The sequence below is a fragment of the Choloepus didactylus genome, chromosome 9, assembly GCF_015220235.1.
Source record: "Choloepus didactylus isolate mChoDid1 chromosome 9, mChoDid1.pri, whole genome shotgun sequence".
In the NCBI taxonomy this organism is placed as follows: Eukaryota; Metazoa; Chordata; class Mammalia; order Pilosa; family Megalonychidae; genus Choloepus; species Choloepus didactylus.
This window is the reverse complement of record NC_051315.1, coordinates 88,947,077-88,966,718: the sequence shown is the minus strand read 5'-3', so window position 1 is coordinate 88,966,718 and position 19,642 is coordinate 88,947,077. Positions and strand designations below refer to the sequence as shown.

General features: G+C 37.6%; 1 protein-coding gene across 2 annotated transcripts in view; it reads right to left on the bottom strand.

Moving 5' to 3' along the window:
• Positions 1–19,642, bottom strand: part of LOC119544930 (MOB-like protein phocein) — a 43,772-nt gene that overhangs the window by 21,881 nt on the left and 2,249 nt on the right. Inside the window, exons 1-3 of one of the 2 annotated variants that reach the window (XM_037850507.1) lie at positions 6,696–6,764; positions 4,644–4,672; positions 3,800–3,862 (exon numbers count right to left, since the gene is read on the bottom strand). In XM_037850507.1, coding sequence (XP_037706435.1) covers positions 3,800–3,862; positions 4,644–4,655 — 75 coding nt within the window. In that variant the 5' untranslated portion in view covers positions 4,656–4,672; positions 6,696–6,764. Of the gene's footprint in view, positions 1–3,799; positions 3,863–4,643; positions 4,673–6,695 lie in introns of those variants that run through there. The other variant, XM_037850506.1, reaches the window with a different exon arrangement.

The window sequence follows — 19,642 nt, the reverse complement described above, 5'->3', positions numbered from 1 at the left end:
TTCCATCCTTCTACCATCAACCTATGTGTACCTTTGACTTCTTAAAGACAGTATATAGTTGGGTCGTGCTTTTTTATCCATGATACCTTTTGACTAGATCATTTAATCCATTTACATTTAAAGTCACTATTGATAATACAGGTCTTTCTTTTGTGATTTTGCTACTTTGACTTTGTAACTCTTCTACCTATTATGTCCCTCACTTCCATTAAAGCCTATTTTTATATTTATTTGCTTTCCTGTGCTGTATCATATTAAGAGCCTTCTCACTTCTATCTAGATGTGTTTTTCATCTGTTTCCCTTTTGGTTACCACAGGGTTAAAATTTAACATCCTACTGATTGTACATGTTGGATGGATTGTATGGTATGTGAATAAAACTACTTTTAAAAAAATTAACATCCTAAATATATATCAATTATATTTGGTTTGATACCAACTGAACTTCAATAGTATGTAAATATACTTTTCCTATACCTCTCCATCACTTTTTTTTTTACTTGTTACTACTTATATCTTCATATATTGTATGTCCATAAACCTAGATTTATCATTACTTTCTATGCATTTGTATTTTAGCACCTGTAGGAAGTTAAGAAGTAGAGTTACATACCATACAATATAATACAATACTGACATTTATAATTACCCAAATGATTACCTTTACCACAGATTTTTATTTCTTTATACTGATTTGAACCACTGTCTAATACCCTTTTGTTTCACTCTTAATAACTCCCTCAACATTGCTTATAGGGCAGGTCTAGTGGTGACATACACTCTCAGGCTTTGTTTATATGAGAATGTTTTAATCTCTTCCTCATTTTTAAAGAGTGTCTCACAGGATATAATATTCTTGGTTGCCACTGTTTTCCTTCAACAAGGTTAAGAGTTTTTCAACCTACTGCCTTCTTGCTTTCGTGATTTCTGATGAGAAATCAGCCTTATATGTAACATGCTGTTTTTCTCAACAAGTGGGATTTATCCCTGGTATGCAAGGGTGGTTCAAGATAATAATATCAATTACTCTAATATACCACATTAATAAATCAAAGGAAGAAAAAAAACAACACATGATCATCTCAACAGTTGCAGAAAAGGCATTTGACAAAATCCAATGACACTTCTTGATAACAAAACATAGAACACTAGGAATAGAAGGAAACTCCCTAACAGGATAAAGGGCATATATGAAAAACCCATAACTAACATCATACTCAATAGTGAGACTGAGAGCTTTCCCTCTCAGGTCAGGAACAAGAGAAGGATGCCCATTGTCACCACCGTTAACTGAACATTATGCTGGAAGTTCCAGCCTAGGCAAGTAGGCAAGAAAAATAAATTAAAAGCATACAAATCAGAAAGGAAGAAGTAAAAGTTTCCCTATTTGCAGATGACATGGTCCTATACACATACAGAATCCTAAAAAAACCATAACAAAGTTATTAGAACTAATAAATTAAGCAAAGTTATGGGGCACAAGATAAACATGCAAAATTCAGTGGTGTTTCTATACATTAGGAATGAAAGATCTTAAGAGGAAATCAAGTAAATAATTCCATTTACAATGGTAATTAAAAGAATTAAATATCTAGGAATAAATTTAGTGAAGGATGTAAAGGCCTTATACACAGAAAACCAAGATCTACATAAATGGAAGGACATTGCATGTTCATGAGTTGGATGTCTAAATATTCTTAATATGTCAGTTCTACCCAAAGTGACTTACAGGTTCAATGTAATCCGAATCAAAATTCCAACAGCCTTCTTTATAGAAATGGAAAAGCTAATTATCAAATTAATATAGAATAAAAGGCCCAACACTATCTTAAAAAAGAAGGATAGAGCTTGAGAACCCATACTTCCTGATTTAAAAACTTATAAAGCTTCAGAAGTCAAAAAGCATGGTACTAGCACAAGGACACAGAACAATGGAACTGAATTGAACTATAACAACATTACTAGAACTAATAAATTAAGCAAAGTTGTGGGGTACAAGATAAACATGCAAAAATAAATGAATGAATGAATAAACCCTCAAATGTATGGCTAATTGATTTCTGACAAGGGTGCCAAGTCTAGTCAGTGGGAGAACAGCCTTTTGAAGTAATGGTGCTAGGAAAACTGATATCCACATGCAAAAGAATTGTTGGACCCCTACCTCACACCATATACAAGTCAACTCAAATTAACCTGGTTATAAAATGAGCAGAAGACCTGTATAGACATATCTCCAAAGAAGATGCACAAATGAAAAGATGCTCAATGTCATTAACCTGTTAGGGAAATGCACCATCAGAGTCACAATGAGTTCCCACTTCACACCCACTAGAATGGCTACTATTTTTAAAAAAATGAAAAATAACAAGTGTTGGAGAGGACATGGAGAAATAGAAATACTTGTTCATTGTTGGTGGGAATGTAAAATGGTGCAGTCACTATGCAAAACACTTGGCTTTTCCTCAGAAAATTAAATATAGAGTCATCATATGACCTGAAATCTCACTTCTACACATATTCTGAAAAGAACTTAAATCAGGGACTCACCAATATTCACAGCAGCATTATTCACTATTACCAAAAGACCTAAATAACCCAAGTGTCCATCAACAGATGATGGGATAAAAAAAATATGTTATTTTCACAAAACGTAGCATTTTCAGCAGTTAAAAGGAATGAAGTTCTAATACACGTGACATGAGTGAATCACGGAGACATTACGTTGACTGAAATATGCCAAATACTAAAGGACAACTATTACATGATCTCACTGATATCAAGTAATTAGAATAAGAAAATTCACAGTCAGATACTAGAATAAAGGTTACCAGGAGCCATGGTGGGTATTGGGAACGGGGAGTTAATGCTTTTGGTACAGTGTTTCTATGTGAGATGATGGAAAAGTTTTGTGAATCGATGGTACTGATGGTAGCATAACATCATGAACATAATTAACACCACTGAATTATACCTTTGAATGTGGTTTAAAGGGAAACTTTAGGTTGTATATATGTTACTAGAACAAAAATTTTAAACAACATAGAATGGTAGAACACAAACAGGAACCCTAATGCAAACCATGGATTGTAGTTAATAGTATAATTAAAATAATACTGTTTCTTCAATTACGACAAAGTGTTAATAATAATGCAAAATGTTAATAATAATATGGAAAACTGCATGTTTGCCAGGAGAGGGGAATATTTGGGAAATCTACTTTCTGCATGATTTTTCTATAAACCTACAACTTCTCTAATAAAAATAAATTAATTAAAGAACATGCTGAGGGGTTTTTCAAACCAAACATGCCTATATAAACCCATTTCCTTGAGAATCACTAACTTAGTTAATGACTTGATAGTGGCACCAAACCAAAGAGCATCCTAGCCCCAATATAAACTGGAGGGGGACAAAAGTTAAGAACTTACAGTAACTAAAATTCAAATGTAAAGCTTAGAAACATACATACAGGTTTTCAAGTGTTTTGTCACCAAATGAGTATGTTATTTCTTTCTTCTCAATCACTGTTATTCTAATTTATCATTTGATTAATTTGGAATTACACCCATTGTAAAATCAAATTTGGTATCCTAATTTGGTATATATTAATAGATATTAAAATGTGATTATAGCTTAATATGCCATCTTAAAACAAAATGAGGTCTGATAAAAGTTTTAAATAGGCATTCCATTAATCCAATGGAATCTGTTTGTGCCAGAAGTTACAGGAATACCCACCTATGCTGAGAGGGGTAAAATGGTGAGATTACTCAAGCTGCAAAAGATACTATGTTATTACCTGCTGAACAGCTAGAGTACTGTCCATTTCATCAAAAGATTCATCAGGCCAATTATAGAAATCCTATTAAAAAAAAGAATCACAGTTAAAGCACAAAGTTAAAAAGAGAATGCAATACCATTATGGTAACTTCAATTCTTTACACAGATCCAAAGCTTACACTAGAGAGAGAGGGAGAGAAAGAAAGGAGACTTTACAATGTAATTATCAATTATTAATAAGAAGGAATTTTACTCACTGTCTTTAAATGAACACTAAAATTTTACTTAACTGAACTACAAATTACACTTTTTTCCAACCACAAATCCCTCCACATATGACTACCATAAACCTCTTGTTTTAAGTTAATTGGGTAGAAGGGTCTATCACTTTTTTGTTTATAGTGGTTAAATACATTTTAAAATGTTTCATTGAAAAAAAAAATCTCCAGACACCAAAAAACTGAGTCAGTTTTTACCTAAAAAAAAATAATTTACTGCTCTATAAACATTATTTAAAAACAAACATTATAAATTATTATACCCATTCCAAATGTTTTAAATTTCTAAATCAGAATGTTAACTTCATCAAAAAGTAGTCATCCAAATAGAACAGGCTTCTTTTAAGGGAAATATTTTTGTTGAGCCCCTTGCACAGCTTCTGAATCCCTCCAAAGATAGCCCCATTCAGAGACCTTTCCCTAAGTGATTAAGAATCGTCCCATTTAACTGATTTTTTCATCAAAGTTTATCTATGTATCTTCAGGAGGCAGCACAATGCTTGACATACAGTAGGTGTTCAATAAATGTTTCTAAGTTTAAAAGTAAACAAACAAAAAAAGTAAATCAATGATCTCTATAGTTACCTGCATGGACATCGGAAGTCCCCAAAGTCCTTGAGTAAAAACAGAAAATTAGAGAATACATAGTGTATGATAGCACATATATAAAAGTTTAAGAAAGTACAAAGCATTCTTACAGATACAATGCATATGGGCAAGGGTGGAGGGGTAGAAAAAAGACAAGAAAATAATCCAGAAGGATTCAACATTAGTAATGTTTTAGTTCTGAGGGTGGATGATGGGTACACCTTTTAAAATGTCTTCAAAGTTTCATAATCTTTTTTCATAGTTGCCCCATCTGAATGAAACTGAACTAATGTTACCGATTAAGGTAACATGTCAAGAAATAAAAAGTACCTTTATTGTTCCAGGAAGCCTTTTCCTAGGCATCACCTAAATATTATTAAAGAGTTTTTAAATTCTTTGACCATTTTTCCCTTTAAAATATTAAGAATGTTTGTAGAATATTTTATTTTAAAATATATATAGAAAAGATGCAAAATAGTTAATTGGGAACTAAATGTTTTCATCATAGCCATGTGATATTTCAGACATAAGAGAGGAGACAAAATTCAGGTTTAATGAACTTTCTCTTCTAATTCAGTCAACAAACATTTATTGAACACCAACTATGTGCCTATATCACAATCTAACCAATTAAAAAAATAAGTAGGAAAATACCCCACCTACTCTACTGGCGTTCTAAATATACTTTAAAATAGACTGAAGACATTTCACTAAAGGAAACTGGCCTAATAGACAAGAGATAGGAGGAGGTGCTGCTTAAGCAGTCATTTTCTTTTTTTTTTTTTCAATCCTAGCCTTTTTCTGTTATATTCTACAACCTTGATGTATTACATGTGGGAAAAAAAAGCAAAGGAGCTTTCTTACATGTGACTTGCTAAGATATCTGAGAAAAGAGCATTTAGAAGAAAACTTCGGAAAAGGTAAAAGAAATCACACATAATATATAAATAATTTCCAATAGTCTGACCACAAAACTGCCAGAAGAAATAAATGATGGCTTAATGTGATTGTATCATAAGACTTTCAAAATAAATTCTCTAAAATACGGTATTAGAAGCAACTTATTAAAGAGGAAAGACCACCAGCGAACTAGGAATCAGAAGACTATGTAATCTTGGGCATAATTCTGTGCAAGAAATTAAAATCTGTTCTCAGAAATACGGTCTTAGTTCCATGGCTTTTTTTCCTTTTCTTTTTTCTTGTTCTTTAAAAAATTACATTTTAAACACATCCTCTCTGATCTAGAGCAACTTCTCAACAGCAAGCCATTTCGGCTGGCTGATCAATCACATTAAGTGTAAATGCCAATTTGATTTTTTTCAAGAACGTGAGCCATCTCGTCCTTCGCAAAGCCTAAGAACTAATATCTAAACAAGTATCAAGTCACCCCCAAATGGTGCCCTACTAAAAGTTGGTAAAATTATAATCAGTTCATTCCTGGACTATGCTTCACACAACAAGGATATCCGCAAAGACTGACATCTAACAAGTCACAACCTGGTAATGAAAACCTGCTGGACCACAGAACAGCAGCAGGGAAGCAGCGAGAGGTGGTCAAAGGTAAACAGCAGTAGGAGGATAGAGTACATTATCGCCATCCGGATCCGGCTAGACAAGCTGGATTACCGAAGCCAGGACGTACGTCACAGGTCAGGTAGGAAGGGCTGTGCTTACAGCCCCTCCCGTCCCCGCGACCTCGAGCCTCAGGAAGCTCCGGGGCTCTCCACCTGGCCAGCTAGGGATCGAGGCAAGAACAGGCAGCTGCCGCTGACAGGCTCCCAGTCCTGGGCCCTCCTGGGCCCAGCCCGCGGCCCCCATTCGCCTCTCACGCCCACCCCCTAGTCATGGTTTAGGCAGGTCTCGGCCGCCTTTGCCTGCTCGGCCAGACTAAAGGGTTGCGGCTCCGGAAGACGAGGCCGGACACCAGGGCCTTCGTCCGCCTGCCCGGCAGCCCGGCCCATCCCAACCTTCCCTCAGGGCGGCCCGCTTCCAGGTGTCGCGCGGCTCGGCACTGGGCATTCCCGGGTAGGAAAGGTGCGAAGACGGTACCTGCGCCTTGGTGCCCGGCCTGTTCCGCCTCAGAACTGCCGTCCCCTCCGCCATGACCATAGTGCCAAAGTCTGGACGGCTAGAGTCGGTACCCGGATGTGGGGAAGGCTGCCTGCGTGGGGGCGTGGAGGCGGGGCCTCAGAGCCGCGCTCTCCGCCAAATGCCGGGGAGGGGCGGCGGCCGACGGAACAGCTGCAGCACGCGCGGGGCAGGGTGGGATGGTAGGGAGGAGTCTAGGAAAGGGCTGGCTCAGCGGAGGGAGGGGATCGAGAAAGGCAGAGCTTGGGAGGCAAAGGCAACGACGTGGACAGGGGGCTACCGCAAAGGTCACAAGCACCTCCTGGAGATCCTGTGGGTTGGCTGTACGGCACTGTGCCAGGTCTGAGTAACTCTTAGGGCTTCTCATTTGGGCTGCGTTGGTTACACTGAAAGAACAGAGTTTGCACAATAGCGAGCCCGTATACAAGCAAATACTTAAGAAGCGTAATTCTGCCGCGAAATCCGCCTAGGGAAGCGAACTGGAAAACAGGCCAGCAGTCTGTCAAAATTTCACAGAACCTGCATGAAACCGACCCGATCTCAAATTAGACTGGCGGTTATAACAAATGTCAGATGATTTTTCCACCAGCCTCTGGTTTCAAAGTCAAGGACCTTTTGAAGGAAAAGTTTTCGTAGATAAACGACGCAGATGCCACTTATCTCAGAGATACGCAGATGCCACTTATCTCAGAGATAGTGGACTTCTGATTTTGTGTCTTAGGCAGACAGAAGTTTTGCAAGTCTTAAGCAGACAGAATTTTTGCAAGTCGGAAGCAACAGGAGAAAATGTATCGCCCTTGATAGATAGTGGGAGTTTTGCTTCTTATAGAATAACAAATTTCCTTTGTTGCAAATTTTAAGTGTTCTCTTCAGTTAGGAAATCACAGCATTTTGGAAAACGTTTTCTCCTGCTCTGAAATCCTAATACTTTTATACGGCATAAGAAAGGCCTGAGGACATCAGGTAGGAAGATAGTTGAAGAATAAAGAATGCATTTCAGTGGGATGATTTTCAAGAGAAAAGATCAGATGTTTGTGTTTCAAGCAACCAACCAAACTGTTAAGAGTTGTGTTGAGAATGCTGAGAGGAGGGCCATGTTACAGCCTTCAAAGATGGAAGTGGAAAGTTGAGAAGTGGTGGGTTAAATTGAATGGGTCGAAGTTGAATCACTATCAATGACTCTGAACTTTGTTTCGAAAGGTTTGACAATGGGAGGTTGGTTGTGGGGGCCCGGGCACTCTACAGAGTGATTTTGGATAGTGGCCTACTTGACAGGGATGGAAGTTAAAAGTCATAAGACCTCCCCAGGGGAGAAGAAAAATGTATTGTTAACAAACTATTGAAACTCCCCTCCCCTGATCACTGTTGATAACAATCTCCACATCCTGTGTCACAAGACCCTTTGTCACAAGACCATGTGTTACAAGACTGTTCTCACACCCTCCTTGTCCTATCCCTTATAAACCAACCCCTGGCACCCCCTATGTGGGATCTCAGGACCCAGGGCGTTCCCCAAGTGCCTTGAAGTCTGTGCACACAGCAGCCTGTGTGACCTAGGTCAGTTGAGGTTATGACTACTCTCCTTGTAAAATCAGGCCTCTGGCACTAAATGTAATCTATAGCTTGCCAACCTCTTGAAACTACATTCTCCCTAAAACTCCCTGAGGTCCTATCTATTTGAATGTCTTTGTCCTAACCCTTATAAACCACTCCTTAGCAACCCTGCTTTTGCGGAGTTTCTTCACCTTGAGCTCTGAACCCACCACCATTCAGAGCAGCCCCTGAATCTATTCAGAGCAGCTCCTGAATTCAGTGCAATGTGACTGACTTCCACCCTGTAGGTAAGCCCCAAAATAAAAACTCATGTCTCATAACATGTCTGGTGCTTTCTTTAGTCCTTTGGCTGCAAAAGCCCTCTTGGGCCATGACACCCTGCTGTTGCGGAGCACTAACTTCATCTTTCCTTGTCAGCTGCCACCATGTAACAAGCCATCTCCTGTTAGTAACTCCTATTAAACTTATGTCTAACTCCTTGCCTGGCATGTTCTTGGTACTAGGGCTAAGCTGGGTTGTGACATGGTTTACATTCAAGTAAGGTTCCTTCCTTCTGGAAAGTTGTAGATTGGTAGCTCTTTAAGAGCAAGGACTTAGCTCTATATATCCCAAGCAGTACGCCCTAGATAGCACAAAGTTTATTCATTCAACAAGTATGTATTAAACCACTGTGGTGGGCACTGAGGTACAGCTTATGACAGTCCTTAGTCATAAATTACTTTGAGTCTAACATGGAGACAGGTGTGCCGATCACCAATTCTTATACAAGAATAATCTTGCTATAATAGAGTTCTGCCTGTCCAAAGTACAGTGAGAGCCCAGGACAAGGGGCATCTAAAGGGTAGTCCATAAGGGAGAGACATGGGGTGATTCTGTGAGAGAACAAGGTCCTGGGTCAGCCTTTGCATCAGTGTACACTCACTCCAAGGATCAAGTTTAAATTTCCCTGGTTGTTTGGTAGTTTTCCTGAGTTGTAAATAGCAGTCAAGGGGCTTGTAGTTGAAGGGGCTCATTTTAGGGTTCTCTTAATTCCAGATTTGTTATTCTGTTTCAGCCCATCTGAAAACAACAAGAGAAAAAGTGGATAAGTGGGTGTTATATTCAGGAACAAAATACACATTCATTCTCTTTGAACAGTCCAGTAAAGTTGCCTTCTGATGTCAACCCTGGCCTTGTTCACAGGAATAACCTTGTTCTTCAGGGATGAAATGTTTCTAGCTTATATCCTTCACATTTTATTTCCTCTGCAGATAATAACCTTCAAACAAAAACCATTTTATAATAAGGATTAATTATGAGGGGAAAAGAAGAAAAAGAAAAGAACATCTGTAATAATAGTTATATGTAATGCTTGGCTTACTTAAATATTTCAGGTTAAGAAGTCTTTTAAAAGGAAATAACGACAAATGGAAATAGCTCTGGGCTAGATTTGGAACATCTAGATTCTCTCATCTGCTGACTTTGAACAAATTATCAAATAAAAATTTCTCTACTTGTGAAGAAGATAGTGCACAGCAGTTCTTTCCCTCTACCTCAGAGTTTGAAAGCAAACATGAAATTAAGTATTCATGGAAGTCTCTGTGAGCTTTAGATGACAGTATTTTGTAAACCCGAAGTATCATAGGTAATTTCAAAAATATATTTTGCATGTGCTGAAAAACATGAAGTTTTATAAAATAATCTCCTTTCCTGAAACAGCTGAAAAATGAAAGGGAAAAAGGTGGGTATAGATTACTATATTACAAGACAGAATGCCTTTAGTGTTGAAGCAGCCCAGTTGGTTGCCTACTTGCTATCCATCCCCTTCCCACACTGTTTGCATACTGACTTCATTCTTGTTCAGGTATCCATCTTCCCTCATGATCAAAGAAAGGTAAACCCATCTCCAGCTGAGAAATAAATTTCCAATTGGCCTATGCCAATCAGTAGTTAAGGAGGTAAGCATGTGACTCCATTTCAGCTTAAAGAGACATGAAAAGAAATCTGATGGAGCACTTTGGGGAAAGGTTTCCTTGCTCTTAAGTAGAAAGAAGAGGGGCTCTCTTCTTTCTAACTCTGGATATTGCCAACTCTATATCTGCAGCAGGGACCATAAGGGAAGTCAAGCTAAACTCAAAGCTAACATCCTCTGAGTGTTGCATGAAGTATTTATATGCAAAGATGCAAGAGATTTTATTCCAGGTTAAGCGAAGTTGTACCAGCAAGGAACATTCATGGAGATGTATGTTCTTGGTAGAACAAATTAGTACTTATATATGATTGTACACATCTTTAACATATTACTAAAAATTTTTCTCTTTAAGAAGGTTGTTCTTAGACATAATTCTTTGGATTTATAAAAAGTTCAAACATAGACACCTTTGAGAGTTAAGTGAGATACTGAACTCTGATGACACTTCATTTTTCTCTTAAGACACTTAGCAACATTTTAGAATATTTGATCAAATTGGTGGTTGGGGTAGCCAGCTCTAACATGGCCCCCAATGATTATTGCCTCCTGGTATTTATACCCTTTTGTGCATCTCTCTCACACTGAATAGGGCTGGTCTGTATAAATAATAGGATATTATGGAAATGTTGTTGTGTAACTTCTGAGGCTATGTCAAAAGAAAAGGTATTGAAACTTCTGCTTGGCTCCCTTGGATCACTTGCCCTGGTGAAGAAACTGTCATGGGTAAGGACACTCAAGCAGCCTTATGAGGAGTCTGTATGGTGAGGAACTGAGGCCTTGCCAAAAACAAACATCAAGTTGCCAACATATGAGTGAACCATCATGGAAACTGATTCTCCAGCCCATTCAAGTCTTAGGATGATTACAGCCTCACAAGAGACCCCCAGCCTATGGCCACACAATTAAGCTACTCCCAAATTTCTGCCCTACAAATACTGTGAGATGTTTATTGTTGTTTTAAGTCATTGAGTTTGGGTAATTTTTTATGCAGCAATAGATAACTAATACAGTAAGTTCATGAACTTTCAGGGAGGGAGGATGTGATATGAAGGAACAAGTCCCAACAGAATATCATTTCTTTTTTTCAAAGGGCACCTAATCTCTCTCATGAAATTAGTAGCATTTTCTATCTTTACTTTCTTGCTGACACTAATCCTATCTGAAATTATGCTATTAATTAATTTGTTCCTCCTTCTTCTTCATCCCAGTATTCCCAATGCCTAGAACAGTACCTTAAAAATACTGTAACAAACTGGTCTTTTAAAACTGACACTCAAGACAGATAAACAAATACCCATTCATGTTTTTTTCCAGTCAAGTCTTTAGGCTAAATAAATAAAATTGAAAGGGCATTTTGCAAGTCATGAGGCTAAATTTTAACATCTCTTAAAAAAAAAAAAAGGCTTAATTTGGAAGAGGGAATGGGAATTTGATACATTGCTTATATCTTGTAACAGGAAGATTTCCAGATGGATCCAAGACTAAAATTCTAAAAAACAAATTTTTTAACAATTTTTAATCTAGAAGAAATCATGGAAGAACATGTAAGTATTGAAGTAGAGAAGAGTTTTCCAAGTTTGACATAATATCCAGAAGCCATAAGAGAAAACATAAGTTCAACTACAATAAAATAAAATCTTCCTGTAAGTTCAAAGTAAAAGCAAAATCAAAACAAAAATGACAAACTGGGGAAAAAAAATCCCAAATAACCAATTTCCCTGATAAATAAAGATCTCATACAAATTATGAAAGACCAGTCACTCTATAGAAAAATGGGCAGAAGATATCCATACACAGCTCAGAATAAAGGAAATAGAAATGGCTTTTAACAACATGAAATTTTCACACTCATTTATAATAACAAGTAAAAAATGAAGCTATCAATCTGGCAAAGGTGAAAAACATTTACAACACCCCTATTCTTAAGCGTAGAAAGAAATAAGTAGTCTCATGCATTGCTGGTAGGCATGTTAATTGACAGAACTTCTATGAAGGGCAACTTGGATATATATAGATGTGTACATGTATGACTAACATCTACATATGCTTTGACACAACAATTACATGTCTAGGAATTTATCTCATAGACCTGTGCACATGTGCAAAATAATTTACACCTAAATATATTCATTGCAGAAGTGTTTTGAATAGCAAAAGATTAGAACAACTTAATTACCCATCAGTGGGGAATGCTTAAATAATGATTCACCCATTTAATGGGACATACAGCTATAAAGAAAATGACAAAGCTCTTTATATACTTTGTATTATATATGGAATATTATCATTTATATTTTGTGAAAAAGGAAAAATGCGTATGGGATATATATGTATACACACATCTATATGTATGTATTGCACACTCACACAAACACACAAATACATACATATACATAAAATACACTAGAAGAAAATAAATATACAGTGTCGTATATGTACACATCTATATATATCCAAGTTGCCATTCAAATAAATATGCTAGTTGGCTCCAGAGAAGGAAATGGATGGCTGGGGGAAGACATGAGGACTCTTTTTTTTGTGTATCTTTTGTCCTTTTTGAATTTTGAACTACATGAACTGCATTAACTATTTAAAAGACAAATAAAATTTGAATTAAAATTTACAAAAAAATAGGCTTGACTGAAAATATTAAGGGGTGGAGAAGGGGCAAGATGGTGGCATAGAAAGGTGTTGAATTTAGTTAGTCCCCTGGACCAACTAATAAACAACCAGAAACAATTAGTAAATAATCTGGAACAACTGCTAGGGGACAACTGCAACTGTCCACACATCATATATCAACCTGGAATGGATGGAATGCCTGAGATCGCAGCATAAAAGCTGTAAGTAAAAACTGCAGAACCATGCCAGGAGCCCCCTCCCCCCAGGGCAGGCTGAGCTGCAAGACCTCATTGTGGGAGAAAACAGCATTCTCAGAGCAAGCAAATATAGCTCAACCTAGCTCCAACTGGGTTTTAATTAACGAATGTGGACTGCTGAATACAAGCTACAAACATAGACAAATGCCTAACAAGCAGCAACGTACCCTGAGGTCACTCCCAGTGGAGAGGAGATGGGGCTGATGGAAAAAAAAAAATAATTAAAAAAAATATAGAGAGAGGCTTTTAGAGACAGCTGACCTTAGAGAGCTGGAAAACACTTGTGTCCTGGGAAAGGGAGCTCAGAAGACTGGGTGATATCTCTGACCAATGGGTGAAACTGGGAGGCTGTGGACTGGCTCTGAAAAGGGGCTTCTTTCCCCTTTTTCTCTTTCTCAACCTGAGTGGCTCAGCAGAAAAAGTCCCAGCCATTGTCAGTTCACAGCCCTCTGACCCAGACAGGGGTGGAGTTAGCATTGTCAGAGAGACAAAGGAGTAATTCAAGTGCAGAAGATGACTCCCTAGGGGGTGTGTCTTCCATAAGAGGAAGGAGATGGGCCCAGCTCTAGTGCCTTTCCTCCCTTCAGAACTCAGATCCCAGGGCCTAGGGGAAAATAGTCAAAACAGAAACAACTTAAGCTGAGAATTAAAGGGACCACACTTCTTTACACCAGTGGGGAGTGACAGGCTGCTAGGCAGGTTAGGAAAAGCACAGCAGCTACAAGCCTCACAGGAAAGTCTGTCAGTCTTCTAAGACATACCTTCAGGGAAACCTGACACTGAATACAGCCCCATTCTGAGACCTGAACCTGTTCTGGTCTGGGAAAATCTGACTGGGTAACCAAAAAACCAGATGCCTAGACAACAGAAAACTACAAATCACACTAGGAAAAACAAAGATATGGCCCAGTCAAAAGAACAATCTTACACCTCAACTGAGTTACTGTTGAGATACTGTTTCCCTTTAATGAAACAATCAATTAAAGATTTTCAAATAAATACGCTAAATCAATTAAAAAATCAAGTCAACGAGTTTAGGGAAGATATGGCAAAAGAGATGAAGTATATAAAGAAAACACCAGGTGAACATAAGGCAGAAATTGAAAATTTGGAAAAAACAAAACAAAACAAAACAAAAACCTGGCAGAATCTATGGAAATGAAAGGCACAAAACAAGAGATGAAAAACACAATGGAGACATGAACAGCAGATTTCAAGAGGCAGAAGAAAACATTCAGGAACTGGAGAACAAGACACCTGAAATCCTACACACAAAAGAACAGACAGGGAAATGAATGGAAAATATGAGCAACATCTCGGGGAATTGAATGACAACATGAAGCACATGAATATATGTGTTATGGGTGTCCCAGAAGGAGAAGAGAAGGGAAAGGGGGCAGAAGCAATAATAGAGGAAATAATGAAAATTTCCCATCTCTTATGAAAGACATAAAATTACGGATCCAAGAAGCGCAGCATACCCCAAACAGATCTGAATAGACCTACACTAAGACACTTAAAAATCAGATTATCAAACATCAAAGACAAAGAGAGATCCTGAAAGCAGCAAGAGAAAAGCAATTCATCACATACAAGGGAAACTTGATAAGACTATGTGTGGATTTCTCCGTAGAAATCATGGAGGCAAGAAGGAAGTGGTGTGATATGTTTAAGATATTGAAAGAGAAAAACTGCCAACCAGAATCCTATATCCAGCAAAACTGTCCTTCTAATATGAGGGAGAATTGAAAATATTCTCTGACAAACAGACAATGAGAGAGTTTGTGAACAAGATAGCTGTTCTATAGGAAATACTAAAGGGAGCACTACAGATAGGAAAAGACAGAAGTGAGAAAGGTTTGGAACACAATTTTGGGTGATGGTAGCACAGCAATGTAAGTAAACTGAACAAAGGTGACTGTGAGTATCATTGAAAGAGGAAGATTAGGGGCATGTGGGACACCAGAAGAAAAGAGGGAAAATAAAGACTGGGACTGTATAACTTAGTGAAACCTAGAGTGCTCAATAATTGTGAATAAAATGTACAAATATGTTTTTACATGTGAGAGGACAAATGAATGCCAACCTTGCAAGGTGTTAAAAATGGGGTGGTATTGGGGAAAAAATACAATCCATGCAAACTAGAGACTATAGTTAAAAGAAACATTTTATTATGCTTCCTTTAATGTAACAAAGGCAATATACCAAAGTAAATGCTTATAAGAGGAAGATATAAGGGAGGGGTATGGGACTCTTGGCATTGGTCATGTTGTCTTTTATTATGCCTTATTTTAATTGTCCTTTTGTTGCTTTTTAGTTGTCATCTTTTTTCTTTCTTTTTCTTTTTCTTTTGTCTCTCTACCTTCTTTAACTCTTCCTTTCTTTGTGGGAAAAAAATGGAAAATGTCCTTAAATAGATAGTGGTGATGGTGGTGAATGCATAAATACGTGATTACACAGGGAACCAGCAATTGTTTACTTAGGATGGAATGTATGGGGTGTGAATAAAACCGTCTTAAAAAAAAAAAGATGGTTGATGAAGAAACCTTGAGGGCATTATATTGAGTGAAATAAGTCAGACAGAAAAGGGCACTGATATGAACTAATTATAACAAGCACACTCATAGACATGGAATGTAGGTACCAGGAATAGAACAAGGCTAAAGAATGGGCAGCGGTTGCTTATTATGAGCAGAATGTTTAACTAGGTTGAACTTAAATGTTCAGACATGGACAGAGGTGATGGTAGCACATTATTGTGAGAATAACTTAACAGTGCTGAATGGTGTGTGAATGTGGTGGAAAGGGTTAAGCTCAGAGTCACGTATCACCAAAATGAAAGTTGGAGGTTAAAATATGGGAATATATAAAACAGTGAATCTTGTGGTGGACAGTGTCCATGATTAACTGTACAAATATTAGAAATCTCTTTCATGAACCAGAACAAATGTATGACACTCTAAATAGAAGTTAATAATAGAGGGGAATATAGGGGGAAAATATACCTATTGCAAACTATGTACTACAGTTAGTAGTATTTTAACATTCATCAACAGTAACAAATGTACTATACCAATACTATGAGTCAATGATGGAGGGGGGTGGGTAGGGGTATGGGAAGATTTGAGTTTTCTTTTTTGTCTTTTTTTCTGGAGTAATGAAAATGTTCTAAAAATTGAAAAAAAAATTGTGGTGATGAATGCACAACTACACAACAGTCCTGTGAACAACTGTACACTTTGGATGATTGTATGGTATGTGAACAATCTCAATAAAAGTGAATTTAAAAAAAATTAAGGGGCAAACTTAGCCCCCTTGATTTACTGTTAATTCTTAAAATAAGATGTTAAGTGATTTGAAAATGTCACAAAACTAGTATGTATTAGACAAAGACTAGAGCATAGATTTAATTACCTAAGGGTTAAGGAAAACATATTTACTCTTCACTCAAGTAAATCCAAAAGTCCAAAACTCCATTTTGGTGTGGGTGCAGAGAGAACAGCAGTAACTTGCTGGAAGAACCATAACTTGGTATACTCTGAAGAGCCACGTAGCAATCCTTTCCAAGAACCCTAAAAATGCTCCTTGCCAGCAGAGCACATTGTGAAGAATACAGGCAAGGACTTGCCTTATCAGGTATCAAACTTTATAAAACCCAGGAATAGACATAAAATTTTAATGTACGATAAAGGTGACAACTCAAATTAGGGATGGGATAAATTTGTTTTATCCCAATAAACAAAATTGGGATAAAAGCTAATTGCTAAATAAAGTCAGATATATGTTGTTTATATTTGTTAAACCTGCTGGAATGTAATACACCAGAAATGCATTGGTTTTTACAATGGGGATTTATTAATTTATAAGCTTACAGTTCCTAGTCCATGAAAAATGTCCAAATCAAGTCATCATCAGATTGTATCTGGACTCCGGTCACATGACGATGCACATAGCCAGCATCTGCTGGTTCTGCTGTCCCAGGTTTCGTTGCTTCATCTTCTGGCTTCAGTGGCTTCCTGTCTCAGCTTTTCTGGGGCTTTTTCCTGAGCTATATCCTCTCATAAAGGACTCCAGTAAGAGGATTAAGACCCACCTTGAATGAAGTGGGTCACATCTCAATTGAAATAACCTAATCAAAAGGTCCCACCTACAATAAATAGGTCTACGCCCACAGGAATGGATTAAATGAACTTGGTCTTTTCCGGGGTACATACAGCTTCAAACTACCAAATATACTATACACTAGATTATGGACCAAAAAATTACTTGAATGTTCAAAAGAAAAAAGTACTATAAGTATGAAATTTGACAAACATAAACAAAAACTGCATGTTAGAAAGGAAACTGGAAATCAATGTGACAAGTTAGTACCTCTAATATGCAAAATCTTAAACCAATTTTAAAAACAAGAATTTTTTTCAAAGTGTTAACTTTCTGAAACAGAAGGAAAAAGCCATAATCGTAATAATGGTAATACAAACAGCTCCCTAGTAATTTTTCTTCCCAATTTTTTCATGTGTGGACTTAGTGAAAAGCAGATTTACTAGTCAGACAGATCTGAAGTCAATTCCAACTCTGCCTCATAAAATTTGTTATCACCTTGCATACGTTATTCTTCCTCCCTGGGCAAGAATACCTCCCTCAAAAAGTTGCTGATTACATGTAATTAAACAAGATTGCACATTAAATACCTAGGACAGTTCCTGCAAGTGCTCAAAAACAGACAATATTATGAGAATTCCACTTAGAATTTTACCTACTTTGTTCACCTTTCTCTTAGAAATTTTCTGCTTCAACAGGAACAAAAGGTAAACGACATTTTTTTCTGAATCATACAGTTCACGCTCTCAGTGCCCTTTCCTTATTTTTGGCCTATTTTCTCAAGTACTAGGGCCAAAATTCCTTTCCTTATTTTATCAACATAATTTCACAATCTAAAATTACTTCTTCAGCAATTCTGCTAGACAAGCATCACAGTTGTTCAACTATTTGTGTGCTACAAAAATTTTCTTCCTGGTTTTGCTTTAGTAGGTGTTGGATGGATGGGGCCCATTTTTTTTTTTTTTTTTTTTTTTCCTTTTCAGTACACTAATTCCAATGATGAACCAAAGTTTGGGAACTATTGCCTTAGATTGCAAAACTCACTTGCTTGGGTCTGCAGCAGGCAGCACTGAGGTGCATAAACAGAAAGTCATGGCTAGCCTTTAGACTAGATTCCTAATGTTGCAATTTAGGAGCCACACGGCCTTGAACAAGTTTCTTCATCTCTCAAGTTTTCTTACCAGTAAACAGAAATCTGTGCTCACAAGGTTATGTGCATAGCACATTACCTGGCTGTGCCTGGAGCACAGTAGGAAATCGGTGCCATAAGAAAAAGGAGCTTTGCCGGATTGTCTTTAAATACACAAAAACTAAGCCTTAATACACTGAATGGCACTCACACATGCACATAATTTATAATGTAGATACTTATTTTGGAGGTACATAACACTTTTTCAGTGATAGGATACATATCAAAAGTTGAGACCACAATTTAATGCCACATCATCCAGACCTTCAAGTCTGCTCAACATAAAGATGGGACAGAATTTTCAAAAGGTGTTATGAAACAGTTCATAATGAACTAAAGCAAGAAAACAGGTTTGATCACTAAGATAGCCATAGCTGGTAGCTGAGGTCGTTAAGTTTAGGAGTTGGTAATCTCCTCTCTGGTATAGGACTGTATTGGTTCAAATTCTCCTTCCCATAGCTGCTATAGCCAGATCAAGCTATTCAACATGTCATGGTTTCCATATTAAATTCAATACTAGATACCCACTAAATGCCAGACACTGCTAGGTACCACCCACACCTCAGGTGAATACTTAAATTAACTGAACTGTATCAAATGCTTAAAAGAATCTGACAATATGGCAAACAGAGGCTCTAAAGGATCCCTTTTTAGAGTGCAGTATCTGGAGGTGGGCTACCTATGTTCAAAGCCTGACTCCACCACTTCTGAGTGAACTTATTACACTAACACCTCTAGTCCTATGCTCCCTCACCTACAAAAAGGCAATACCTACCTCAGAGGGTGACTGACTCATGTCCCCCACAAAAGGCATGACCTGGTCCCAATTCCTGGTCTTGAGGCCATGAACCCATTTGTAAATAGAACCTTGGAATGAGGGTGGGCCTTTATTCAATACGGCTGAAATCCTTACAAGCAAAGAAAATGATAAAAAAGCAGCTCGGGGAGCAGCCTTAAGCTTGAAGTCAATGGAACCCAGGAAAGAAGGAAGGTGCCACTGTGTACATCGCCATGTGACAGAAAAGCCAAGGAAACCCAAGATCGCCAGCCAGCCAGAAGATACCCATCCAGGCAGGAAGCAAGCCATCTAGCCTCTGAAATTATGACAGCCAATAAACTTGTCATTAGCCAGCGCATTGTATGGTACTTGTTTCAGCAGCTGGGAAACTAAAAACAGTGTGGTAGAAAAATTAACTATTATATTTTGCCTTAGATTTCTCCCCACTTAAAGTCA